Source organism: Thermothelomyces thermophilus, chromosome 3 (assembly GCF_000226095.1).
Source record: "Thermothelomyces thermophilus ATCC 42464 chromosome 3, complete sequence".
Classification (NCBI taxonomy): Eukaryota; Fungi; Ascomycota; class Sordariomycetes; order Sordariales; family Chaetomiaceae; genus Thermothelomyces; species Thermothelomyces thermophilus.
This window is the reverse complement of record NC_016474.1, coordinates 1,261,462-1,287,991: the sequence shown is the minus strand read 5'-3', so window position 1 is coordinate 1,287,991 and position 26,530 is coordinate 1,261,462. Positions and strand designations below refer to the sequence as shown.

The following is a 26,530-nucleotide window of genomic DNA, read 5'->3' as shown; positions in this document are numbered from 1 at the left end:
ACTATACTGCACGACCGATGTATTAACGTAGATTGGCCACGGTTTTGTCGTTTGTCCGTAATTTAAACTAAACGAACTCGAGGAAAACTATGAAGTATCAGGATTGTTTGTTATCCTCCCATTGGAGCCTACACCGCAATCCGATTCGCGCTTGCCATACCTTCTTGTGTAGCCTTGGGGTTTCTTTCCCGACTGCGTAAGGCGACTAGTCAACGGCGCCTGCACTTGTCGCACTGCAGCCGAGAAAACGGTCCCGAGGGATCTTCGATCGGCACACTGATATGAACCGGCAAACCTGTTTCTAGTGCCCGATTCTCTCAGCTCGCTTTCGCTAATACCATCCATTCCATCACTCACAACCGGGTGTCGAGTGCTACCTCTTCCTTTCCAAATCGTTGGATGTGCACTATGCAGGGATACTGCCACTATGCTACTCCCTACCTCCCTGCTCTTAGGTCAGCATTTCAAATCACTTTTGGAGCCCAAGTTCGATGTTCAATGCAAAATGGCGATTTAGAAGATGTGCTTGGGAAACGGGTCGAAGTCTTTCATCCACGTTACTCTGCGTCAGGTCCGTCTAAAAGCCATTCTTGTTTGGCATTTCTCTATAGCCCCCAAAGAAGCCAAGGAAATTATATAGCTCGGGAATAGACTGGCCTGAAACTAGTAGGCTACAGCTTTCTCGTTCAGAACATCCATACAGCTGATCCGATAATCCGCCTCCACCACACCACCGCCGGTACCTGCAGGTACCTCGGCCTCGACCGAGGAGGTGTGAGTAAACAGAAGTTGAACTGGGTTTGGAGCAACCTCTTCGGCCCTCCTGTCGACGTCCCTTCCGCGCTGCCGCAGACAGCGTATCGGCCGCTTGGTGCCGTCGAGTGTAGAGACGAGATGACGGATCAAATGACATTGTCGCAGTTCTATAGTCTGAAATTGAATAAGATTTCAAGTTGGGTGTGCCATCTGATTGTGAGAGGACCTGCGGTTCCCTGTGCCATATTCATGCGCTCTCTTGGTTTGGGATAGAGTGTTAGCACAGGAGCGATTGAGCAGGGCGGCCAACCACAGCAACCACTGAGGCTCAACAGAGCATCGTATGCGTTTACAAGTGTTTAATCCCGAGGAGCCTATTCGTACACGTAGGACAGATTACCGTCCACCCGACTTTGGCGACAGAGACACTCCTGATGAGGCTCAAAACAGGCCCGCTGCGGAATAGGGGGTGCTCTGGGTTTCACACTTTGCAGGCCCGGTACTTCAACATTGAAGAAGGCGAGGCAACTGAGACTCGGATGGGAAGCGAGGGGGAGAGAAGAGGGAAGCATGATAACAATGATCAAGTCAACCCGTCATGGCTTTTTGCGAAGGGACGCCAACCGATGTCGCCCACATCGCGCTCCAAAACCCCTGGCCAGTCTTAATGGTGGTAACCAGTTGCTCATATCATCGAGAAGAATGAAAGCAGACACTGGATACGCAGAGATATCGTGCCGTCTGAATGCATTCCCCTCCACACCTCCCATCTCGGAACTGCAAGAGATGGTTTCTGGGGCAAATTGATTGTTGCAGTTCATACCTCCGTAGTCCATTATCTGAAAGTGGGGACCGAGGGACCTTGGTTGCCAGGGTTAGGGGTGCCAAGTCCATGCTGCAAGGACGAGCACGCAGAATGTGCAGGCGCCCCCACCGCCGACCCCTTGCCGAGAGCGTGTAGGCGGTGAAGCGAGAAGGGTCGGTGTAATCCGTACAGAATGGACAAACGGATAGGGGCCAACAAAGAAAGCAAGGAGGTGCTCTGGTCTCGTCTACACTAGTCTCCAGCGTTTTGTCTCGTCCTTGCGGCGCGAGTGCGATGCTAAACCAACACACGCATCAGATCGACAAGCGACGATCTGGCAGACCCGTCTGTTGGTCGCAACTTGGAGAGGGCACCTGAAACTGTCAATCCAACTTACACTGATCAAACGGGCCCGAATGACTCGACCCGGCATCGAGGGATCTCGGCACCGTCTCGGCCTCGGCCACCGCGAATCGAACGCCGCCGGGGGTAACCCCCCACTTGCACGAAAAGAAAGAAAAAAAAGAGCCCGCGACACCAACAAAAAGCCAAGGTGCGTGAAATGACGAGATGCCGTGATGAATCAGCTGTACATGCAACACCAACACACCGTCAGGTCACGCTGTCCACCACCCCCGCCCCAAAGCCCAACACACACGACAAAAAGCACACGTAACCTCGCATATCAACCCGACGATAATCGAGCTTCGCACAGGGCGGGCAGTGTTGCTACAACTTGGAATCATATCACCGCCTCCCTGGCACATCCACGTAAGTCCTAAGACCTACCTGAGCGATTACCACGCAGTCACGCAGGACCAGGCACAAATGCACTGCCCTACACTTAATCCAGTCTTGCTCTACGCTGAGAATTTCCTGCAGGTATCCGTTGGTGAGATTGCGCACCTTAACGGTCAATTACCCAAAAAGGTAGGAGTTAAGCGAGCGGCGGCCGAGGAGAGACGGGGGCAAAAAAATTGAAACGCATCGACCGGCTTTCGTTCGCCCAAAGCCCGAAATGCGGAGGTAACGACCCCTAGCTCCTTGCTTGGTCACCCGGACACCCACACCCCCGTGTTTTGTAACCAGGTTCCCCTTCCTAAAAGAAGGAAGAAAAAAATCCCACAATGCTCGGTCCCAAACAGTAGCCGGGAAAAAAACCCGTCCTTTGCTCCGACTCCGTGTCCCCCCCGGCATGTGACACTTCACAAGCCAGCTTGTTTGGTGCTGCCCTGTGGTGAGCCCTACCAATGGAAGTCAGAGAAAGAGAGCGATAGGGAGAGAAAGGCACCGATAGGGAGAGAAAGAGAGCGATAGGGAGAGAAAGAAACGGGCGCCATGTGGGTGATTGCGCCCCCGCCCTCCTCATCAGGCACTGCCAAATGGCGGACAGATTGCATGCAACAGTTTGACAACTTCATCATGAAGTCCCGTAGTCGTGCTGTACATACATACACCAATTAATAAAACAACCTAGGCTAGGACTTTATGTCTGCCTAAAAGCCGAAAGTGAGCTGAGTGAGCTGTGAGCCAACTGCCACCTCTCCACCCCCACACCGACTAGCCAGCTCAGAACCCAAGAGTTACCTAGTGATACAGACACCCCCACCCTTGGGGAAAAGGGGGGGTGCAAGTGCAAAGCAAATCTACACTAGGCCAGATGCATCCCAAGACCCACTTATATTTGTGAATCATACCGCCGCCTCGGAACCGATCTCCCCCCAGCTTGCTTCGAGCGTCCGCCACGCCGCCAATCTTGCACTCATCGTCAGGGCGGGACGCCGCGACATAAGGGATCCGTAACCGGCGGGGGAAAGGAGAGTGGGAGAAGGTCTTGGCTGACTCGCACATCTTTCTTTCGACGAGGAGGCAAACGATGTAGAGCGATGCAGGAAGGGTTTAACTTGGTAGTGTAGGAGAGATCGGATGGATAAGCTGGGGTATGATGTCAATTGGAAGTTCGCTTCATTAGGGGTTCGCCAAGTGGCCGCGCATTTCCTGTTAGGGCGAATTGATTCATCAGCCAAGCTGTGTAATCGTGGGGAGAGCACCAAGAAAATTGTTTCTGGATCATGATTTCATTTGCATCTTCATCTCTGTTGCTATCCTAGAGGCAGCGCCGTTGTCGGCGGTCTAGCCTAAGCTGAAGCTCTGCGCTTCCCACTCGACCTCGGCCCACGCTTTGCGTAGCTGGGAGCGGGGAGCTCTTAGCTCGTAAGAAAATGTGGTGTATGTGTGTGTGTGACTCCATCGACCAGCCGAAGGGTGAAAAGAAAGCCGTGTGTACAGGCCCACGAAGATCCTCCTCATTTTTCAACACCATTATGTTAGGTATTGAGTGGTGTGTAAGAGATGCAATGAAACCCGATAATCTAATAACCCAACCCAACATTCCAAAGAAAAAGAGCTTTGCTTTTTTCGCTTCCGGTATCTGGTATCATTCGAACGCCGACCCATGCAGAAGGAAGAAACAGACAGAACCATGAAAAAAAAAGAAAGGACGACTCAGTAGACTGATATCGCCGAGATGAGCCTCGCCTGGTTACGTGGCGGCAGGTAGTAGCCCTCCTCGTAGAAGGCGGCCTTGTCTCCTTGGTCTATTGTCGTTGGTGTGTCTGTGCTCTCCTTCTGCGACCCCTCGAATGTAGGGATGAGAGGTGTAGGTGGTGATGGTGGCATCGACTCGTCTTCTATTGAGTCGTCCGAGTCGTCCTCGAGTTCAGGAGGTGAGGATGACGACGCGGAATTTGATGGGGTCCGCCGCAGGGCGAGCTCGGCCAAGTCCTCCTCTTCGTCCTCGTCCATGCCATCGTCCTCATCCTCCTCCTCCGCGACGCTCGGTGGGTAGGCCGCCTTGTGTGGCAGCATAGTGTGTGAAGGTATCCTCGAGAGGGGAACGGCGTCCGCCATCTCGATGTCCTCATCGTCGTCAAAGTCCGAGTCCGAGTCCGAGTCCGAGTCCGAAACGGACTCGGCGTCCTCTCGGCGCCAATCCTGCTCCGGCTCCTCCACGATGGTGTCGGCCCATTGGATGCGCCTCTCCTCGCTGCTGGTGTGGGAGGCACCGCGGACCGACTGGTTGAACCACGACTCTTGTTCCCTCTCGGCGTCGGCGAGCTCAAGCATGAGCGAATCGAGCAGGTTGGCGTGGCCCACGAGCAGGCGGAGGTTGTGGTCCGGGCGGGCAGCTTCCGAAGACAGCTTTGCCCTGGCCTTGTGGGCGAGGAAGTAGGTTTGTGCGATCGACATCTTCTTGTTTGCTCGGGGTCGGAAGGGAGAAGGGAGAGCTGCGGGAGATGCCGGCGATGAGCCCGCTAGCTTCGATGGTTGTGTGTTTCCGGGTACTGAAATGGGAAGAGGAGAAGGCATTTTGGCGGGCCTCGGGTTTCTCTAATAATTTGACGTGCTTGGGTGTTTTCTTATTATCGGTGAGTCAAGGCGAGAGAGCCGATTGCGGATAGCCGAGTTAGGCAGGCTCGCAGGGTTTTGGGGGCGTGTGAGTTGGGCCAGGTGGGGGGTGGGCCGAACAAGCGGTAGCCAGGACTGGGCAAAAACCATTCAGCGGTTCGTCGGGCTTGCGTGTCGGTCTGAGCGACTGTCGATACTTTTGATGAGCGAACAGCTCTTCAGATAAAATTTCTCCAGGTGAAGACAAGTTTACGTGTCGCCTGGTTTGTGACTGAGGAGGAGGGCATGTGCCCGAGAAAAAGGGCGGCCAACGAGTCCTTTTGTAATCCTAGCTGTCTCTTGGTGTTCGGGACTTCCAAGACACCGCGGGTCACCAGAACCCGGCTTGCTGTATCATCCGCAGCAGCTGACAAAAACCGAGAATCCGATCTCCACCCCGGCCCGCCTTTTCGACCCTTTTTTATCTGCGCACAATTACCCTTGCAGGTTAGGGAAACCCGGTCTCGGCCAAGCCCTGCGCCGCCCCTCCTACAGCGCAAGGTAGTCGATACTGAGACGCGGCGGCGGTGAAGCACCGTTGGACATCATTGCACTTTTTTTTTGCGGTGCTCTGGCGCGCTTGGCCGCACTTTGATCCCCCTGTGCAGGCCGACTTTGCCAGCCTGTCTGGTCCCAACACAAAACGCGATACGTATCACCAATTTTGGTGTGCTGTCCATCAACTCTCCCGTTGCAGCCAGGACGGACAGAGAGAGCCGAGCATGGGATCACTGGACCTCCCGTTTCGGCCAACGGCGGAACTCCTCTGGGGGAACGGAGTTATGTCTCAGCCTAACCCCGTTCCTCCAGATGATTTCCTGGCAACGCAGCGCTGCGTCAGACTGATGGATGGATGGAATCCGCATTAGGTTAACCACGCTAGGATAGCAACTAGCAACAGTTCCGTCCGACTCGGCTTAGTGTACCGCCATGCCTGCCATGGAGTTATTAGGCTCACAATCTGGATTTGTCGGCGCAAGTGTACCGTACGTCCGGGCGGGATGGTGGTTTAATCAGCAAACGCTGAGCACCCCGCATTATCGCAACTTTCGCTGAACTTTTGGTATCTTCTCGTCGCTTCTATACTAGTAAAATTTTGTTGCCTTTTGTAATCCGTACTTCTCGTTTTGCTCAGCAGCCACCATGACGTGCATTAGTCACCACAGCGCCCCTCACTCTTCACTCTTGATAAGCTGGAATGATGCACTCATTCCCTGCATGCGATCCGCGCCCATCCCGCTTCAACGGCGGTTTCGCACTCTGATTTCTAATTGCCCAAGATGGGTAAGAGGCTTCAATATTCCTGCGACAAGAGTCATTTCTCCTCGACAATGCACGTCGCGGCTTCGGCTTGTCCAGTCAATCTGCTTCACTGGCTCGACGCGGTCTCCGGCGCCTGATCTGTCAATACCTTGGAGACGCGCAACGACAGTTGACGCAATGCCACTCGTTTCCGTACCACTGAGCATACGCGACAGCATGACGGCAGCGACTAAGTAACCTAAGACAGCACAAACTGCATTAGCAAATCCTCCGTTTCGCGGCACCGCAACATGGCTGGTCCCCCAGACACTGCACCGCCTCTTTCGCGTTTAATCACTGGTCATCAAATGCGAACGAGCTCTCGGCGGTGTGTGGACTTTGCAGGAACCGCGCGTCGGGTTCGGTTCCGGCCGTAACACCGAATTGGAGCACCGCGTTTTGCACCGCCCGAGTCACTGCGCGGGGGGGAAGGGAAATTGCGGGCTTGGGGTTCGGAACGAAAGTGACCTGATTCGCCCGAGTCCGTCCGTAGGGCTGATTACTCAACAGGCACCGGCGTGGTGGAAGCCACCACCACCACATCGCAAACGGGATTCGCACTCGTTCATCTCTTCCCCAGTCTTTGGTTCCGCATGTGCTTACGGCGCAGTTCCAGCCACGAACAGTCTGTCGGAGCCGCAAATCGCAGCGTACGATGCACTGTAGGGCTTTTTGCCTACAGTACTATACATACATACACACATAGTTACATGTAACTGCGCTGACCGCATGAGCCTGCCCTCTGTGTCCGAGCAACGCTAGTGCAAATGTCACGTAGCATTTCAAGAATTCCGCTCTTCTTCTGGGGCCTGTTCTCAAACAAAACGGCAAACGGCGGCAAGGCCAACGCGTGCGCAAACCCGTCCTTTTCCTTGGCGAGCTGACGCATCGCGAGACTGGCGAGATTACTTGGATATTCTGGCACCAAAGGGCTTGCCGGATGACGAATCAGCCTCGCACACCGGCCAATCAGCTCATCGCAACTTTAATCAGTCTCCGTGGCTCGCCGGTCGCAATTGAGTTGTTGCCTGGAGAATGCCTGGATTGTCGGGGTCGGTTATCCCGGCCGTTGCTCCGTGCTCCGTGGACAGGTTGTATCCGTATCCGTACTAGTGTACTAATCGCTTGCCTGTTCAATGACCATCCGAAATACGAAATACGATAAACTCGCCGGTGCTTCTACACTAACATTACTCCGTAATCCGTATAAGTTCATACACAGTAACTAGATGCCAAGAATTCCCGCGAGGGGTCGATTATCGATAAGCCGCGTTATTTGGCGGGGAAACTCTCCGTTAGATTAAGTTCTGTGCAATGTCCCTGAATGCCCTCAAAACCGTGCAGCAACGAATTTTGAATGCGCGACAAAATGAAGATCGAAGATATTTCGGGGACATCACAACCATTGAAGTGGTTTCACAACTCCCGACCATGACAGGCTCCCGCTCAGTTCATCTGTGACAAGTTCTCGAACCTTCACTGAGAGAAATTTTGGGGATATCCCGCAGGCGGAGGAAGTCGGAGTACCCCAACTCGCTTCCCGCGAGCAACCCCCACGGACCTGGTAATTTTTTTGAGCCGTGTTCTTTTCTTCCGTTCTCGTCCGTCTTGTCTTGTGACCACGCAATGCCCGTCCCCTCGATGATCGACCGGCCCGGTGGTTTCTCGTGCCAGCCCGCGCGCGCTTTTCCAGCGGACCACGCCAACAACTTGACGAATCTTGAGTTGTGAAGATGAATCACGAGAACAGCGTGGAACGGTGACCGGGCGCAGGAGTGGAGATGCCCTCCGGAAGGTCCGCCCGGACCGTCGCATCATTTCTCGCCTCGTTGTTTCACTTCAGAAAGCAGAAGGTTCATCCCACAAATTCGCAGTGCCTTCGTAGTTCAATGATTTGAGTCACCAATGCCAGCCCCAGTAGCTCAACCTTCGAGACTTCCATAGCCCAGGGTAAAGGTGCAAGTGTCAAAGCAGCACTGGGTACTGAAACTCGAAGCCAAATCAGCAAAACAATACGGCATAACCTCTTACCGATGATTGCGAAGGGGTGAGTTATACCATTTTATTTCCCATTTTTCCTCTTCACCTTCGAGAGCCGAATCAATCGAGGATGTGATCCGTACATGCAAGTGCCACACATACCCTACCTATGCATGGCCTGTACCAGCCTCAACATTGAATAGAAGGATTTGTAATGAACCTGGCGTTGGCCAGAGCAAAGCCCGAGGCGAAAGCTGCTTCATCTGCTCTTCCACATCCTCATAATCCCCTGCCCAAGACTCAAAATGGGCTTGCACGGAATGAAGCTGCCCATGGTCCTGCCAAAGTATTGGAAACGTGTGATATCATGGGAGAGCCGATCACCGTATGAAGTGACCACCAACCAAGGTCCGTCTTGCAACTCAACATATGAAGAAAATGAGCTGAAGTAAAATATTGTCGACCGAGCAGTGTAAACCATGAGCCCCTAGCATCCCACTGGAAGAGAGAAGAAGAAGAATAGAAAGCAGAAAAAGAACGAACATCCAGCCCTCAACATGCAATGCCAACAATAAACCCCTTTACCCACCCCCTCCAAAACCCTTTGACTCCCCCACGCTTAACACCCACGTCTTCTGTACATACACCAAGCGAGAAGATCCGTGAATACTTCACCCGCGGTCCGGTGGCATCATCCTCGCCGACGCAAAACAAACCAGCGACGAGCCCCAGCCACGCATGCCGTTATGAGACATTATAGCGCGCCAAAACGCCCTGTAAATGATTGTAAGTGCGGAGAAATGATACCAAGATAACGTAGGAAGACCTTTGAGAAAGGAGGTGGAACGTAGTAGTTGCCGTTAGGTTAGTAGTAGCAGCCGGGGTAGCCAGCCAGCCCAGCAAAAAAAGAGGCCGTTACCGCTGACCGTACCAGAAACGCTCCCACTCGGCGGCCAACCAGCCGTACGGTTGCAGGTGCAGGTAGTTCCTGGTCACCCACAGCGCCAGCCCGCCCAGCACGCCGATTCCACCCAGCAGCTCGAGGGCGACCAGGCCCTTGTGCCTCAGTTCGTCGGCCACTTCCAGCAGACCAAGCGGGTCCTGCTTGTGCTGCTGACTCTGCTGTTGTCGCTTCTGCTGCTGCTGCTGCTGCTGCTGCTGATGATGATGATGACAATGACGATGAGAAGAATGATGGCAATAATCCTCCTTCGCGTCCCCCTGCCCTGCCCTGCCCCTCCTCTGCCGCCGCGGCGCCCTCGTCCTCCCTTCCTCGTCCCTATTACTAGCATCGGTCGCCACTCCCAAACGAGACCGTGACCGTTCGGAAACGACCAGGCTGCCCAGGTCCCCGTCGCGCACGCACTCGCCCATGCGCTCGGCCAGCCACAGCGCCCGCTCCTTCCTGGCGAGGCTCGCGTACTCCTCCCGCTCCCGCGCGAGGCTCCTCTGCAGGTCGGCGGCCCAGTTGGCCAGGCGCACCTGCGCGAGGCGCTCTTCGCGCTGCGCGTGGTCGGCCAGGCGGGCGAGCGCGTACGAGTTGGACGTTCCCGCCTCCGACGTCCGCTGGAGGGAGAGGGAGAGGGAGAGGGGGGAGGCTTGGTTGTGGCGGGACAGAGACGGGGTGGAGAACAGAGAGGACGACGTGCGGGATTGGCCTGACGAGGCGCGCCACTGGACATATTTGCGTGCCACGGCGTGGCGGAGGCGGGCGACGCCGCCGGGGGAGAAGACGTCGGCTACGAGAGTGCAGAGTTCGGAGGGGGCCAGGGGCTGGACGTAGTCTGGCGACATGAGCAGGCTGGCATCCATCGTGTCGTGATCGGAACCGGTCGCGTTGGAGACGGCGTAGACGCCCTGCTTGTCCGCGTCTGTTGGGGATGACGGGAGGGAGAAGGAGAAGAGGCGGATGTCGGCTTCCTTGAGCTGGCCGTGAATCTGGGCTTTGCTGGCCGCGATCTGATCGGCAGACATCAGGTCTGCCTGGGCAAGCAGGATGATGATGTTCGTGAAGGGAGAGAGTTGCCGAAGGTATTCAATGTCAACAGGTCGGAGGCCTGGGGAGAAATGTTAGCGAGAGTCCTGACTCCTCCAACCCCCTCTTCTTCAACAAGGATATGCGAGCATCTTACGGTTTGAAACCAAGTAGAACACGGCGTCAACCTGGACACCGCCTTCTCCACCCAGTAGGTTCAACAGGTCCCCATCGCTCAGCGAGTTCGAGCTTATCCGCTGCAGATGAGCTTCGATATATTGCGATACGGGTGTTATCGTGTCCATTGACTGCGACGGGAGGTCAGCTCAGATAAACCACAGGCCCGTTTGGGGGGGGGGGGGGGGATGACCCACAGATGAGCCGCTCCCGTATCCCGGCGTGTCGACAAAGCAGATATTCCGATCCAGCACCGAGTCTCCCAGGCTCTTCCTCCGCCGCAGCACCCTGAGATCGTCCACCTCGGACCACCACTCCGGGTACGGCTTCGTGCTCGCGTAGATCTCGGTGATCTGGGTCGTTCCCTGCGCACTCTCCCTCGCAGACTGCCGCCTGCTGCCGGCCTTCTGTCTCGCGCTCCCGACTCCCCCGGCGGCGCCCGTCAGGCCGGACCTGCCCATAACCACCGACGATGACGAGGGCGAAGGGTTGATGGGGTCGACGTGCACGATGTGGTCGCACGACTGCACGATCGCCTTGATCAGCGACGTCTTGCCCACGCCGCTGTCGCCGGCGATCAGCACCTTGAGGCGGCCCATGCGCTTGCCATCGTCGGTGAAGGGCCGGCGGCTGGGCATTTTGATGCTGGGCATGATCAGCTGCGGGGCGCTGCCGCTGTCCACCATGGACGGCGAGATCTCGCAGCTCGTGTCGCCGCCGCCGCCGGCGTCGTCGTCATTACCCTGGATATTGCTGATGTCTCCCTCGTCAGCGCTACCGCCGCCATGTTGTTGCTGCTGCTGTTTCTCTGCATTCATGCCCTCCTGATCGCCGTTTCCGTTGTTGTTGTTGTTGTTGTTGTTGTTGTTGTTGTTGTTGTTGTTGTTGTTGTTGTTGTTGTTGTTGTCGTCGTCGTTGTCGTCGTCGTCGTCTTCGACCGCGACGTCGCCGTCTCTCATGCTCGGCGGGCAGCTCGGGAGATCCTCCGATAAACAGAGAGAGTTGCGCCGCGAAGAGACGCTGCTGAGGGCCGAGGCCGGGCCGGAGGTAGTCAAGAAGACGGGGGTGAGCGGCCGGGAGAGGTTTGGAGTGTCGGTGGAGCGGGGGAGAGGCGAGACGGGCTGCGAGAGGTCGTAGCCCTCTTGTCGGAGGGTGTCGATGGTGCCCCCTTTGGAGCCGGGGGGTCGCGTTGTTGTGGCGGGCTCCTTGGTCCTTTCAAAGTCGAGATGCGACGGGATTCGGGGCTTGGAGTGCTCGGGGTGCTCGGGGTGCTGCTCGGTATGCGGGACGGCCCCGTGTTCCTTTGCGCGCCGGGAAGGAATAGTCGGGCCTTGGGACGATGGGCCAATGGTGGACTCGTCGCCCAGAGTGAAGGTCATCTGGGGCGCGGCCGGGAGGCGGAAGGTCGAGAGCGGATCGGGGTCGGAGGTGCGGTCGGAGGTGCGGGAACGCGCTGAAGCGTCGTCGCCAGTGAGCGGTCGCATCGTGGGCGGCTGCTACATGGAACCGGGTATGTAATTATGTAATTGCGGGGAATCCAAAGAGAGTCAAGTGGACTAGTGTTGGAATGGGTTCAAGAATAAAAGAGAAACTCGAGGGATATGGCCGTGTCGCCCCGGTTCTGGGCCTGAAGTTCCTTTGCGTAGGTGAGAAATGGGAATGTCAAGGTCCGAGGAGGTTTGTATGTACTGGTAGGGTCAGGTAATGGCAACGCACGAAACGATGGGAAACGTCAGTTGGCATCGAGGTCACACTGACCCGATAGGTGAGGGGCAGTGACAAGGGGATGCCGCTATCGCCCCACTCATTGCTTGTATCCGTATCAGCATCTGCGGCCCGTCAGTGCCCAGCCCAATGATGACATGCCATTGGGGTCTTGCAGCGGTGATCGGTCGTGTAAGCCCCGCCTTTCCCTACTTTACGCCTAAGTATCTGCCCTACTCCGCAGTATCAAGCAGAAGGGCTGCGGTGGTTTTGATCTTCTTCCTTTTTCTTTCCATATACGTTTTAGAGCTAATAATGGCAACACACGGGGGCCGGGCCTTGGTGATGCCCCTCATGATCACTGTGCGGTTCGGGTCTCAGGTGTTTCGGCCCAGTACCTATATTAGTCCGGTAGTTCTCCCCTGGCAGCGTTCCCGACAGTTGCGAGCGGCGCGGGGTCCGTTGGTGACGTGGGTGACGATGGAAAGGGCCCTCCGAGTGGGCTGACTCCGCTGTGGAGTCCCTGCCCTGCAGGTGCCGTTGCAACGGTTTTGCCGACCGCCAGTGGATCTTAAAAGTGTGCTGAGACTACTGTGCTGCTTCGTCCACATGGTAAATAAGGTAATAAGGAAGGTCTTTTTATAATTTCAGGCAGGTCAGCTAGCTATTAGAAAAGATCAACACCACTCTACCTTTGCGCTATATCTACCGACCCCTTCCCAATATTTTAGTTTTTTTTTTCTCTTTTTTTTTCCCCTTTTGACCAGACATCTTTGATGCTGGATCTTTAGTAAGCTGTAACAGTAAGTACAGACATGTATGTATGTGCATACAATTATTCAGTTTACCTCACAAAGGAGGTAGAGTAGGTGGTCGCCCCTATGCGTCACAGACAAGAACACCCCAGCCTTGGCTACATTGGGAATTGGCCCAAGGAAAGCAAAAAAAGATGGGAGGGGGGAAGAGAAAAGAGAAGAAATAGATCCACCTACGGCGCGGGGAGCAATTGGGTGACCGGCTGGCACCGAGCCCCCCCTTTTCCGCCGTCGCCTCGCCTCGCGCCGCCCCGCTCCGCTCCGCTCACGAGCAGATCAGACCACCACCACCCTAGGTACCCTACCAACGTCACCCCCTCGGGAACGATGGCTCACTCATATCTAGCCCGCTCTCTTTCCTCTTCCAGCCGTCTCATCCTTTCCTCCTCGGCCTCACCATCCGCCACTACGGCATCACCCCCGACAATCACCTCCCCCCTCCTCCCCTTCCGCCGGCTGCTCTTACGTTCCTCGTCGCCGACGCCGCCGCCACCGCCGCCGCCATCGCGGCTCTCCCTCGACCTCTTCAGTCCGGACGCCCCGCCCGCGGCCGCAGCCAGGCTCGTCAGGCTGGCCATGCGTCGCGTCTCGCGTAGGAGCCGCTCCCTGTCGCGCGCGGCCCGCTCCGCCGCGTGCACGTCTGTGGCACCCGTCGCGGGCGTGGCCGTGGCGAGGGAGGAGCGGCGGGTGCCGTCCACGGCTCCAGCTGCCGCCGCCGCCGCCGCCGCCGTTGATGTTCCCGCGCTGGCGGCGCCCTTGATCTCGAGGCCTAGGGCGCCACGGGAGCCGATCGAGGGGTGGCGTGGGTGTTGAGAGGATTCGGTGTTGTCGAGCGCCGAGGGGGGCTGTTCGTCCTCACCGTCCGCCGCGGTCGTCTTGCTGCTGCGGTGATGCCGGTCCTTGTCCTTCTCGCGGTCGCGCCGACTCTCTCTGTCCCTGTCTCTGTCCCTCTCCCGCTCGCGGTCACGGTCTCTGTCGCGATCGCGGTCTCGGTGGCGGTCTTTGCGATCCCTATCCCGGTCCCTCTCACGATCTCGATCCCGATCCCGATCCCGATCACGGTCTCGGTCCCGGTCCCTATCCCTGTCTCGGTCGCGGTCGCGGTCCCGGTCACGATCCCGAGTTCTGTCGCGCTCCTTTTCTCGGTCACGATCCCTATCCCGGTCCCGGTCGTGCTCCCGATCGCGATGTGACCGGTGTGACCGGTGGCGGTGGCCGTCGCGGTCCTTTTCGCGGTCCTTTTCGCGGTCTTTCTCGCGGTCTTTCTCGCGGTCCCTGTCACGGCGCTTCTCCGAGTCCCGCTCCTTCCGGCTGCTGCGGTAGCTCCGCCGGGAGTCGTCCGCGGGGGGGGACGCTGACCTGGACCGGCCCTCCTCTTGGTGCTCGTCCCGGCGAGGCTTGGACTCGCGTTCATCGTTGCCGTACGATGAGTGCTTCCTGCGATGCGAGGAACGGTGGTGGCGGCGCTCGTCACCGCTTTCGTCCTCCTCATCCCCCGACGGCGAGTACGACCGCTGCCGCCTGCTGCGCCGCTGCTCCTTGCGATCGTAGCTCCGGCTCCGGCTCCGGCTCCGACTGTGGCTTCGGCTTCGGCTCCTGGTTCGGCTCCTACTCCGGCTGGTGTCCATGTCTCTGTCCCTGCCACGTTCACGGTGCCGATCCCGACCGCTGTGGTCGCGCTCCCGGCTCCTCTCATGCTGTGACTCGTTGTGGTACCTGTTGTGGTGGGAGCCGAGGACGGAATTACTCCGCGACCGACCGCGGTCGAACCCCGGCGCGGCCGCGCCGGTGGGCGTCGTCGGCTTGGTATCATCCACCCAGCCTCTAGCCTGGAGATGCTTATAGCTCGTGTTAGGGAGACCCTGCAGCATGGCTTTCGGGCCCTTGGGCGCGTTCGGGGGCACGTCCGGGTTGGGCTGTGGAGGCGGCAGACTGCCTCTGCCGTCACCACCGTCGTTGCCCTGCTCCCGGTTTCCGATCCTCGGGACGCCCTCCCCGGCCCCCTGGCCTTGCTCGCCACTGGCTCCCTGCGCATTGTCACCGCGGAGGGAACGTCCAAACTCGTCAACGTTGCCGTCCGCGTTTGCCTCGCCACCGGCGGCCTGGTAGTCCCCCTGCCCGTTCTGGTACTGCTGGTGTCCGCCGTAGCCCTGCTCATTCCAGTTGCCGCCGCCGCCGTATCCGTGCTGGTAGCCTCCGCGGCCATATCCGTATCCGTAACCACGGCCTCGACCCCTACCGCGGAACCCGAACTGGTTCCGGCGATAGTCATTGAATTGGTTCTGATGGCCATAATTACCTTGATTGAATCCTGTCTGGAAGCCAGAGTTAAACGAGCCATAATCACCATTGCCCATGCCAGAAGCGCTTGGATGATTGTAATTATCTTGGCCGACATTCCATGACTGCTGTCCGTTCCAGTTATCGGGTTCGCCCCCGTAGCCCCCCATGCCCATATTCATGTTCATGCCGTTCATGCCCATGCCTTGAAAACCTCCATTCATGTACATCTGCATCGTCATCGGGTCCATGTTCATGCCTGGCATGCCTGCATGAGCCGAGTTAGACAGTCTTCCGGGCGCAGAGAGAGAGAGAGAGACTGAGACTGACCCATCATCGGAAAGTTGCCAAACCCATTTTGCATGGCCATCATCATCTGCATCTGGTCGAATCCTGGAGCCATTCCGGTAATGGAAAATGCGCCGCTCATGCCCTCCGTTTGGACGCCGCCAGCAAACCCGGGGCCCGCTTCGTTCTCGTCTCCATTATCGTCGCCATTCGCATTTTCCTCCTTGGTTCCCTCAGTGTTGCCACCATCATCAACTTCGGAACCTTGCTGTGCTGGGATTAAATCGGTCGAAGAGTTCCCTCCACCTTCGCCATCTGCGTCACCTTGAACTGGTTGTTCCTGGGGTTTCGTTAGCAGGCGTAAGGAATTGAGAAGTACAGGAAGGCCCTACGGTATCGTTTGCGTTTTCCTTGACAGGCTCGGGTCCATTCTGCTGTACGGTTTCCTCTCCTCCGTGCTCAACTTCGCCACGAGCTTCCGTATCAGCCGAGGGTTCGCCCACTGGGGCCTGTCGATCCTCTCCAGCCTGAGTTGCTTCTCCGCTCAACGGTCGCTCCGGGATAGCAGGCGCAGCAGCAGTGACCGGGCTGGGATCAACCGGGGTAATCGGGGTAGGAGCGGCACCTTTGGGCCTATTGGACTCCCGCTTCTTCTCCTCGGTCCGCAGAAACACCTTGATCGTAGTGCGTAGCGCCTTGTGGGGCTTGCAGTCGTCGGCTGACAGGGGCGAATGCTCGCAGACGGGACAAGACGCGGGTAGCGTAGATTGGCAGCTCTCGCAGATGGCCTGCTCGCAGCACGGCAAGCGGAAAGCGTTGATCGCGAGCTTGCTGCAAATGGCGCATCGAAGTTTTGCGGGGATATCGTCTTGCGGCAGGGAGCTTAATCCGGAGGTTAGTTAGGCTCGAGAGGCGCTAGAGAAGAGGAACCATTAGATCTCACTTGATCAGCTCAACCTGCGCTTCTGTGAGGGTTAACGATGCCGCCATCTTGCCTGGCGACCCGCAACGGGCACGCCGCCACTCTCGAGTAGAAGAGGAGTCAAGAAATTTATTGAGGTGAAAACATGGAGTGGGATTGAACCGCTGACGCGTTGCGGAGACGAAAAATCGACTGATTGCCGTGTTGTTCAAAGGAATATCGAAGTGCCTTGTTTCGACCAAAATCGTGACGGTGCGGCTGGGCTGATGATGCCTCCCGGCCCCGTCGGGGATCGGCTGTTCGCGCGTCGCCTGGGGCACAAGTTGTAAGAGGCGCGTCGGCCGAGTAGTGACGGCGGTGAGTTGCCGGTCGCGTTAAGGCGCTGGTCAGGAGTGAAAATTTGGTACGGGTTAGTTAGTTTGTTTCGCTGTTTCGCACGTGCACCACTCGCCGCGGGAAAAGTCCCAAGATGTTACCGTGCAAAGTGGAGCGTTAAGACACTGTATTGCGGCAGGAGTGGTCGGTGGGGTCACAGTGCAGAGCACTGTAATAGTCGCCATCGCCCTTCAAAGCTGTCACACTGCATAGTAAACTTTGCGTACATCGTCCGAGAGCGGAATCTAGCACGGGCGACGAACAATTAATATTGCAAGAGGTGTTCCATACGCTATCAAAGACTGGCAGACAGGCCTGTGATTAGCAACTGACGAAGCCCCATTGGCTTCCGACTCGGGTTGACGAGGGAAAAACATTATAAACATAACAAGGAAGAAAGACTGAAAGCACTAGTTGCTCCTGATTGACCTGCCCCGTATGACCAACCACTCCTTGATGAACCCTTGTACAGATGCGGAAACGAGAACGCATCTCTCCCTCGGCCGGACCCCTTTCCCAGCATCAGCAAGCACAGCCCTCCTTCGCGTTGGGATCCCGTGGCCCGTTGAGGTTCACCCTCTGTTCCTCTGTCCTGGCAGCCGCATGCGACGCGCCCGGCCCACGGGCCGTCTTCAACGAGGTTTCCGGAATGGCGTTGGCAATCGCCGTAAACACCTCGGTGACATTATAGCCCGTCTTTGCGCTGGTCTCGAAGAACAGCAGCCCCTCTTCCTCCGCATACGTCTTGGCCTCCTCGGTGGAGATCTTCCTCGCATTGCCCGACTCCTCGCCCCCGGCATCCTCCGCATCGCCGCCGCTCCCGGCTCCGTCGTCCGCGAGATCGAGCTTGTTGCCGACCAGCGCAATGACGATGCCTGGGGAGGCCTGGCGTTGTAGCTCAGCAACCCAGTGCTTAGCCTTGATCAAGGATGTCGGTTTCGTCAGGTCGTAGACCACCAGGGCGGCTTGCGCGTTGCGGTAGTACATGGGTGCGAGGGATGCAAACCGCTCCTGGCCTGCAGTATCCCATATCTCAAACTTGATGGTTCGCGTCGGTAGGTTGCATTTCTGTGTTAAAAAGGCGGCTACGGGGGAGATGCATCAGCAGGCTGCTTCCTCGGCCAATACGGGGGGGTACGGAGAAGGGGGAGCGAGTTACCTCCTATTGTCGGCTCCTTGTTCTCTTGAAAGTCGTTATTGACGAATCGAAGAACGAGGGAAGACTGCAAGACCGCCGCGTTAGCCTGGGAGCAAGATACCGATTGCGACTCAGTAGAGACCGACCTTTCCGACGGCAGCTTCACCGAGGAGCACTAGCTTGACGCTGCTGCTTGGTTTGGGAGCGTTCGAGTCCGCCATCTCGGCCAAGGCTGTCCAGCAATTCTGCTTGTCGCGAGGGTTCCTGACGAGAATGAAGCGGCGGATGTGATTGCTGGAGTTGCAAAAGGTTGGGTCGTTGAGCGTGCGTGCAGTTCTGGAGTCGGAATGCGGAGTGACGTGATATAAGGCAGAAGCTACATACTCGAGTAGCCAACTTGGAGCCAAGAATGGAACGATTGCGACCACACCCCAAACCAACACCAGGACTGGATTAGTGTAGCACGACCCGCTTTCGTTGGATGACCAAGGGGAGGGAATGAGGCAGGGCACGGGCCACGGGTCGGGCGGGTACGTTATGGGATTTTGGGATTGGAACTGGTGAGAACCCACAGTTGCCCCACTAAAAAGTTCAGAAGCTGCCGAACGCTCACAACGCTTCCGGGAGGAGTTGCCTTTTGAAATTTTCCTCCTCTTGCGTCCCCCCCGGGAGAACTTTGGGGTTTTGGAGACTCGATTCTAAGTTTTTCGACATGGCGCCTGCCCCCGTGAAAGGTGCAAAAAATCCCGAAGCGGAATCGCAGGACGACAAGCCCGTCCCCAAGAAATCGCTGTTCGAGGATTCGGATTCCAGCGGCAGCGAGGATGACCAGGAGGACGGCGGGGCCACGTTAGGCACCTCGGCGGAGCTCAAGATCAACGAGGAGTACGCCCGCCGGTTCGAGCACAACAAGAAGCGGGAGGAGTTGCACAGGCTTCAGGAGAAGTATAAATCGAGCGGCCTCGGGGACGAGGAGTCCGAGGAGTCGTCTGAGGACGAAACCGAGGATGATGATGCCGAATTGATCACCGAAGAGCTGGATGCCGAGATCTCGGCCACGTTACAGGCCATCAAGAACAAGGACCCCAAGATCTACGACAAGAATGCCGTGTTCTACAAGCCCTTCGACCCGGATGCCCTCCCGAAGAAGAAGGAGGAGAAGCCGATGTATCTGCGTGACTACCACCGCGAGCGGTATTTGAGCGGCGATATTGGCGCTGACGATGACAATGGCTCCGCTCCCAACGCCCCCCGGACCTACGCGCAGGAGCAAGACGACATCAAGAAGTCCATCATCTCTGAGATCAATGCCGCCGCTGCCGCTGCCGACGAGGAGGAATGGAGTGACGACGACGCCTTCATAAAGCCTGTCAAGAAGGACGAGGCGCCGGCAGAAAACGGGGTCCATCCGTCTCGGAAACCCAACATTACTCTCACGGAGGAGGACGTCGCCAACGCGGACAAGAACCCGGAGGAGTTCCTGAACAAGTTCATCGCGTCCAGGGCCTGGGTTCCCGAAGATGGTGGCTCCAAGTGGCAAGCATTCGAGTCGGATGAGGGCGAGGACAATGGCGATCTCGCTGAAGAGTTCGAGCATGCCTACAACATGCGGTTCGAGGACCCCGAAAAGAGCAACGAGTTCCTGAAGACGTACTCGAGAAGCCTGGCTGCGGCCCGCTCCGTGAGGAAGGAGGAATTGACGGGCAGGAAGAAGAAGAGAGCTCTGGAGAAGGAACGGAAGGAGGCAGAGAAGAGAGAGCGTGAAGCCGAGCGGGCCCGGCTGCGGCGTCTGAAGATCGAAGAGGCGTCAGAGAAACTCGCCAAGATCAAGAAAGCCGCTGGCATGAGGGGCCAGAAACTCACGGACGAGGAGTGGTTGAAGTTCCTGGATGACGCGTGGGATGACGACAAGTGGGAGGAGGAGATGAAGAAGCGGTTCGGCGATGATTACTACGCCGAACCCGACGACATGTCTCTGAGCGAAGAAGAGGAGGACAGCGAGGATGAAGGAGGGAAGAAGAAAAAGAAGAAGAAGAAGCCAAAGAAGCCCAAGTGGGACGACGACATCGACATCAACGACATCGTTCCCGACTTTGAGGACTCGGCCAAGCCCGCCATCACCCTTTCCGACGAGGACGCCGGCGCAGCGGAGCAGGAAGAGGACGACGGGGAGGCGACGTCCGACGGAGAGGAGGATTCGGACGGGGAGCGGCCGGCCAAGAAGCGCAAGACGAGCAAAGAGATCAAGAAGGAGCGCATCCGGGCGAAGCGCGAGGCCCGCGCCGAGCTCGCCAAGATCGAGGCCCTCGTCGACACCAAGATGGAGCTCGAGAACCCGCGCGCCCTGCAGTCGCTCGGCAAGAAGGCCACCGGCGGTTTCCGCTACCGCGAGACCTCGCCGCAGTCCTTCGGCCTCACGGCGCGCGACATCCTGCTGGCGCCCTCGGACGCCGCCCTCAACGAGTTCGCGGGCCTCAAGAAGCTCGCCACCTTCCGCGACGAGGAGAAGAAGCGCAGGGACCGGAAGAAGCTGGGCAAGAAGGCCCGGCTGCGCAAGTGGCGGCGCGAGACGTTCGGAAAGGAGTACGAGCACACCGGGCCCACCTTTGGGTTCGAGGCGCTCCTCGCCAACGACAACACGGACGCCAAGGGCAAAGGCAAGGGCAAGGGCACCGGGGCGAATGCCGTCGCTGCCGGCTCCGGCGCCGATAAGAAGAAGGGCGCTGCGGAGGGCAAGCCAGAACCGGTCAATGGGATCATCGAGGGGGAGAGGAAGAAGAAGAGGAAGAGGTCGAAGAAGAAGAAGAGCAGCGCTGCTATGGAGCTGGACGAATAAAGGGTTTCTTGATCGCTCAGAGAATATCATTGCAAGCGGCGTTGGGTCGGTTCAATTTTGTGAGATTCGGCTGTACTTGAAGTTCCCAGTCTAGCCCCTCCTGGAGATCTTGTATGTATGTCTATCGTTCAAAGTGCTTCTGGGATCATTCAGCTTCTTGACCAGTTCTTGTTTCACGAGTTGCCTCAAACGGCCCATTGGAATATCTTGAACCGGTACAGTGACACGAGTGTACCGGGCTTGACTTGTTGTTATTCTGTTCAAATTTCTCGCACTTGCGCTCGAACCCGAGCCGCACCGAAAGAGAGTAAGTCGCCTACGTACTGGTTACAAGAGCCCTTGATATCCCTCATACTGAACGGATCCCCATGGTATTTCAAAAGATGCTGTTGTTCTCTCATGTCCCCCGTACCAACGCCAAATCGTTGCTCCAAACAAAAATAACCGGGGTTGAGCGCTGCCGAGAAACCTCGCCATGTCCCTCCTCCATACAAGAAAAGAGAAGATTAGTATTCCAAAAAAAAAACAAAAAAAAATTTACATCGCGAGCGTTTGAGCGTTGAGCATCGAAGGTGTTCATTGAACCAGCAGAGCTCCTTCCCATCCCACAATTTGCACGCATTGTCCCGATCTATTCTGTCCCTCCATGATCCATCAAAATAACACTCGTTCCGCTCAGATGACTGCGCTTGTCGGAATTCTAGCAGAGATCCTACCCACCCCGTATGAACCACAAGAGAAGGGTTGGGGCGATGGACCCTGCAAAATCCCCCTTCCAAAATCTTCCGCGCCGTAAAGGAAGGGAGACACCATATCGGACGACCTTGCCGCGCCACAACCTTCCCCGTTCTGCCACCACAAAATCCGTTTGCCTTTCCGAGAACGACCAGCTTCCCGTCACCATCTAGAAAGCATGACACGCTTCGGTTACCCGACGGGATCAATGATGGTGCATCCCGGCACCGGCCGCGCCTCCGCCGCCAAACATGGTCGCGAAGCCGTCCAGCCCCCCTCCGATTCCGCCCAGCCCTTCAGGCCCCAGCTCCGGCGGCTCCATGTTGAAGGGCATGAACCAGGCCGAACTGGGCTCCCCAAACGCCGCGTGCAGCGCCGCGTCCGCGGGGTGTTGGTGGTGTCCGTGCCCCGGATGGCCGGGATGCCGCCCATGAGCGGCACCGTGTGGGTGCCCGTCCCGGACCTCGGCGGCTGCCAGGGCAGCGGCCGCCGCAGCGGGGTTGTTCCCGTCTGCCCAGCCGGCAAGGCCGGAGCCGGCCAGGGACGGATGGTCGACGGCGTGGCTGTGGCCGCCGTAGGCACCAAAGACGAGCTGACGGTCGAGGCGGGACATGCCGTGGTGGGTCGCGGTGAGGGGCATGGCGAAGGGGTCGGGCGGAAAGAAGGCCTGTGGCGGGGCGTGGGGGTGATGATGCGGGTGGGAGAAGGGGACGGGGGAGATCGGGGAGAGAGCCGGGTGGTAGGGTCCTGGGCCGTTGCCGGCCACGGCGAGGGGGTTGAAATGGCCGGGTGGGGCGCCGCTTGTCTGGGCGCCGCCGTTGGGGGCCGCGCCGGAGAAGGAGCGCTGGTGTAGGCGGGCCGCCCGGAGCTGCTCGGCCGTGGCGCGGGCAAAGTCGGTCTGGAGAGGCTCCAGGCCTTGATCGGAACCCGGTCCGCTGCCGCGGGAGGTGGTGCTCGCCTTGCGGACGACAGACTTGCGCTTGAGTTGGGAGGCGTTGGGCTGGCCGGGACGGTTGGCGCCATTGGCACCGTTGGCGGCGGCGGCATTCTCGGCGCTCTGCGGCGAGAGGGATGTGAAGTACTCCTCGACCGTGTGAAGTTCCGGCTTTTGTTCAAGCACGGCGTCTTCTCCCTTCTCCTTCTTTTTATACGTGGCAGGGTCGAGGAAATCGGACTGCGACACGCCGTGGGGATAGCGGTCGAACCAGTCGCCGTACTGAAAAATTGGAGACGCGGCATTCTCGCTGGCGGGATTCCCCTGCCTCGCGGCGTCGGCACATGTGCGGTATTGCTCCCGGAGGTTCTCGGACATCCAGTGGAACATGCCCCAGTACCGCTTCATCTTGGATAGAAACCGGACATTCGTCGCTAGGTTCCGCTTCGAGGTCGCTTCCATCGAGGGGTTGCCGGAGAAGATGCCAAAGATGTGGACGGTGCTCGACAAGAAGGCGCAGTACCCGGTGAAGGGCGCGGTGATGAAGTACGACTCGGCATCTTTGAGTAGCTCGGATATGCGGTTCGCCGCGGCAAAGGCCTTGGCTCCCGCTTTTGTCACGAAGGACTTGGGCACGTCCTGCAGCGAGTGCCCGCTTGGCGACGACACGGCGAACCTATTCATGAAGAGGATGTTTTGCTGGATAGAGATATGCAAGAATAGGAACTGGTTCGCCATGTTATCTGTCTCGTGCACCTTCAGGTTTTCGGGCGTGTACGCCAGCGACTCGGGCAGCTCGTTAATAAAGTCTTCAGTCTGCTTGAGGAGCTTGCTGTATTCCGAGTCCGGGCTCCACATCGGATGAGGATCGAGCTCTTTGCCGCCTTGGTTCAGGTAGCTGATGATGCGTCCCCAGAGCGCGATGGCCTTGATCATCCAGGCGGCCACTCCCATGTTGTCTCTGGCCTCGTTCGGATTGTCCTCGGAGACCGGCTCGGTAACCTGCCCGCTGAGCGTCTCGGTAGGGCCTGGTAGGTCGTACTGAAAGTTCTTCTCCTTAATGGGCAGCGGGATCTTGAGCGTCTCTTCCCGGATGAAGGTTGGCCGATCCGTCCCCGACGAGTTGAAGCGGTCCATCAAGAAGCATGCCCACATCGTCCGTCTCCGAATCTCGCGGTCGATGAAACTGAGCTGTGTCTTGCCCGGTATTCGCAAGGGGTCGTGTTCCAGATCTTTGTGAAGCTGGAGCGCGAACGCCATGCGGATGGCCTGCCCGCCCAGAGCCCAGCTCCGGCCGCCATGACAGGTCCCAAACTCGTGCAGGCCCAATATCAACAAGCACGTCAGGATTGTGATGTTGGGCCACTCGTAACGCTTCGTTAAGATGTCACGGGCGGTGGATGCCCACTCCTCGCCGCGGAGGAAGTTGGGGTATGTGTTGAGCTTGGGATGGTTCGAGAACCGGGCGGCTATGGCGCATACGGAAAGGATTAGGACCGGGGGAAGCGTGCCAGCTCTGGTGAAGAACAAATCGATGGTTAGGGGACATCGACACAAAAGTGAAAAAAAAAATCGAAGACTTAAACTTACTTGAGCTTCCTCATGAAGCTCGGCTTATGAAGGATATGGTATGCCTGGCCGTAGATGTTTTCGAAGAAGACCTCCGCTAGGTGCTCTTGTATATCCTTGGAAGGGAGCGCGTCGCCGCCTTCGAGCAAGAGCTTGCTTTCCTCCGCCTCTTGGACGAGGATCGTTGACGGCTTGTTGGGGCCATCCAGCCTGGACCTCGATGGCGCTCGAGCCCAGTGGTCTAGGTCCGCCCCAAAGGCCTCATCGGCGCCGCGTTTCTTCGCCGTGGCTTTCCCGCCTCCCGGTAGAGTGCCCGGGATCGCGGGCTTCACGACCGCCCGGGTGACCGAGGCAGCCAGGGCGTCCTGCTCGGCTTTGGGCACGATCTTGATGATGCGCTCTTCCATCCGCTTCAAGCGCTTGTCCAGCATGGCCATGTAGTCGGTCCTAGGAGCCGCCTTGCGCGCCGTGACCTTGTACACGCACGGAATGCGCGACCTGAGGCAGTGCTTGCAGGCGGGCTTCTCGCCCGAGCAGCGGATCTTTTTGCGTCGACAAGCGATGCAGGCCAGCGGCAACCGCTTGCGCTCCTTGCCCGCTTTGGTCTTGAGTTCGCTCCAAGCAGGCGCAGAGTCCGACTTCTCCCCTTTCTTGCCACCCAAATCCGTTCCGTCGGCGACTCCGCCCGTCCCAAGGCCGAACTCGTCTGATAGCGGGTCTTCCAGCGGGTTGGAGCCGTTCCCGTTGCTCCCCGGCGTGCTGTTGTCAGATCCTTCGGGACTGGGTCGCTGCGCGTTGGCCCCCCCGTAGGCAGAAGAGTGGACGGTGATGGACGCAACCGAGTCTTGTCGGTCCTGCACGGGCGATGTCGGGTTTGCCTGCGGCGTCCTGAACACATCGGGGCCATGGTCGTCGAAGGATGGGCCCAGCCCGTTCATGGGCGAATCCTGCAGCGTGTCCTGGTACGGGAACTGAAAGTCCCCAAAATGCGCCGTGTCCGCCATGTCGTGAGCTGCGGTGATGCTATCCAGTGTCTCATTGGGCCCTTCCAGCGTTGGATCGGGCTGGGCGAGGTGAGCTTCGGTTTCGCCGGCGGTGGTGGGAGAGAACTCGAGCTCGATTGAGGGGAAGTTTTCGACGCCAGCCTGCGCGTCGCTCGATGACATGGCGACAAAGCGCGCTGGTGGGGGAGAATGGCTTGAGAGAGACGCTCAGGAGCAGTGCGCTCGTCTTCGATCGATGACAGCAGCGAGGTTGAGGCGATCCAAGATGCTCCCCACACTACGGCCGACCCGGGGTCGGGTCCTTTCTCCACTCGTTCCGGCCTCGTCTCGTAATCGCAGTTACAGGTATTCTAATTGGGCGGCATTACACGACGAAAGCGTTCCATCGTATTTGGCGCTGAAGAACTCGGTGAGAGGTTGCGCGTGGTGAGTGACTTGAACCGTATCGTGTGTTCCAGATCTGGAAATGCGACAAGCAATCTTTCCCTTTGGTCCCGCCGCAGTTTGGTCTCCAAAAAGTTGATGGGGAAGAAAGTCGGGGGAGGGGAGGCAAAACTGGGGTCGGATCCTGCGGCTATCCAACTTTCTTGGTGGATCACTGGCCAGTGGACCCAGCGATGGTCAAAGTAGCACTTTTCCTCGTGGTTGAATTGTGGGGAAACATCCCCAGTTACCCCGGCTTTTTCCTCCTGTCTGGGGTAGTCACGATCTGAGAGTGCCACACCCTGTGCTGCCAAGACTGTCCGCTTGGCTGCAGTTGGAATCTCGAACACGATCGCTCTTTGGGGGGGGATAAGGGAACTGTAGTGCGAGTCCACTAGTACTAGACTTCAAGGATGCTTGCGGGAAGGAGAGAAGGAAGCTACCTCCGGGGCCGGGGCCAGGCAGCAGAGGGCCAAAGGAAGCACGGTCTTGGCTCTCCGCAACGGCGCATGTATGCAATATATGTACAAGCAGTACGCAAGACGAAGCATCGAAGGCTGGGGGAAGACAGGAAACGAAGGCTAGCTTCCATTTCGAGACGCTGTGCATGGGACCTGGTATATTGGCTCAATTGGGCACGGGGATGTTGGTAGGTCCGAGGGAACCTCCCAAGTATGACGGGCCGACTGCGGGCGCACACTCGAGGCCATCAAATCCCTCGTCTTGGATACTATCAGGTAGTATCCGTACAGTGGGATATCGAGAGTTGGTTTGCAGCTGCACTGGCCAATCCACGCCCAGCGGCCAGCGACATCCCGCAGTGAGCGGCCGCATCCCCACCCCCGCCGCAGCAAACCACTTCTGTGCGCCGTGCATTGCTCTTGCGTGCGCATGTCGGGCAGGCCCAGCCGGGGGTCTCATCCGTGCAGTTTGAGACAAGCCACTGTAGTATCATCCACGAGCGATTCATCCGTCTAATAGCGAACGTCAGTACTTGATAAGCATTAAGCTCCTTTGCTTCATCTGTAGGAGTTTGTACACCGCAGTTTGCCCCCATTCACCAGT

General features: G+C 57.8%; 8 protein-coding genes across 8 annotated transcripts; 1 reads left to right on the top strand and 7 right to left on the bottom strand.

Moving 5' to 3' along the window:
- Positions 1 to 3,626: 3,626 nt before the first annotated feature.
- Positions 3,627 to 5,241, bottom strand: MYCTH_111645 (uncharacterized protein). Its single transcript, XM_003662704.1, has one exon. It carries the CDS (start codon positions 4,928 to 4,930, stop codon positions 4,067 to 4,069), a length of 864 nt encoding a protein of 287 aa, XP_003662752.1. The 5' UTR covers positions 4,931 to 5,241; the 3' UTR covers positions 3,627 to 4,066.
- A 3,747-nt stretch (positions 5,242 to 8,988) lies between these two features.
- Positions 8,989 to 10,448, bottom strand: MYCTH_2303733 (uncharacterized protein). Its single transcript, XM_003662703.1, has 2 exons — positions 10,423 to 10,448; positions 8,989 to 10,347 (listed from the first exon to the last, which is right to left on the bottom strand). Exon 2 carries the CDS (start codon positions 10,262 to 10,264, stop codon positions 9,206 to 9,208), a length of 1,059 nt encoding a protein of 352 aa, XP_003662751.1. The 5' UTR covers positions 10,265 to 10,347; positions 10,423 to 10,448; the 3' UTR covers positions 8,989 to 9,205.
- On the bottom strand, positions 10,383 to 12,157 carry MYCTH_2303731 (uncharacterized protein). The gene is made up of 2 exons (XM_003662702.1): positions 10,640 to 12,157; positions 10,383 to 10,573 (listed from the first exon to the last, which is right to left on the bottom strand). The coding sequence occupies exons 1-2, from the start codon at positions 11,924 to 11,926 to the stop codon at positions 10,397 to 10,399; spliced, it is 1,464 nt and encodes a 487-aa protein (XP_003662750.1). The 5' UTR covers positions 11,927 to 12,157; the 3' UTR covers positions 10,383 to 10,396.
- Positions 12,158 to 13,210: 1,053 nt separating this feature from the next.
- MYCTH_2303730 (uncharacterized protein) lies at positions 13,211 to 15,565 on the bottom strand. The gene has a single exon (XM_003662701.1). It carries the CDS (start codon positions 15,490 to 15,492, stop codon positions 13,294 to 13,296), a length of 2,199 nt encoding a protein of 732 aa, XP_003662749.1. The 5' UTR covers positions 15,493 to 15,565; the 3' UTR covers positions 13,211 to 13,293.
- Positions 15,566 to 16,011: 446 nt separating this feature from the next.
- Positions 16,012 to 16,513, bottom strand: MYCTH_2038181 (uncharacterized protein; the record flags this gene model as incomplete). Its single annotated transcript, XM_003662700.1, has 2 exons — positions 16,012 to 16,411; positions 16,473 to 16,513. Coding segments are annotated over 2 exons (441 nt in total), but the record flags the coding sequence as incomplete, so codon positions are not given.
- Positions 16,514 to 17,077: 564 nt separating this feature from the next.
- MYCTH_2303725 (uncharacterized protein) lies at positions 17,078 to 18,429 on the bottom strand. The gene is made up of 3 exons (XM_003662699.1): positions 18,111 to 18,429; positions 17,986 to 18,049; positions 17,078 to 17,911 (listed from the first exon to the last, which is right to left on the bottom strand). The coding sequence occupies exons 1-3, from the start codon at positions 18,183 to 18,185 to the stop codon at positions 17,349 to 17,351; spliced, it is 702 nt and encodes a 233-aa protein (XP_003662747.1). The 5' UTR covers positions 18,186 to 18,429; the 3' UTR covers positions 17,078 to 17,348.
- A 136-nt stretch (positions 18,430 to 18,565) lies between these two features.
- MYCTH_2303724 (uncharacterized protein) lies at positions 18,566 to 20,998 on the top strand. Its single transcript, XM_003662698.1, has one exon. The coding sequence runs from the start codon at positions 18,677 to 18,679 to the stop codon at positions 20,798 to 20,800; it is 2,124 nt and encodes a 707-aa protein (XP_003662746.1). The 5' UTR covers positions 18,566 to 18,676; the 3' UTR covers positions 20,801 to 20,998.
- A 583-nt stretch (positions 20,999 to 21,581) lies between these two features.
- Positions 21,582 to 25,298, bottom strand: MYCTH_2303722 (uncharacterized protein). The gene is made up of 2 exons (XM_003662697.1): positions 24,060 to 25,298; positions 21,582 to 23,985 (listed from the first exon to the last, which is right to left on the bottom strand). The coding sequence occupies exons 1-2, from the start codon at positions 25,202 to 25,204 to the stop codon at positions 21,741 to 21,743; spliced, it is 3,390 nt and encodes a 1,129-aa protein (XP_003662745.1). The 5' UTR covers positions 25,205 to 25,298; the 3' UTR covers positions 21,582 to 21,740.
- Positions 25,299 to 26,530: the final 1,232 nt, after the last annotated feature.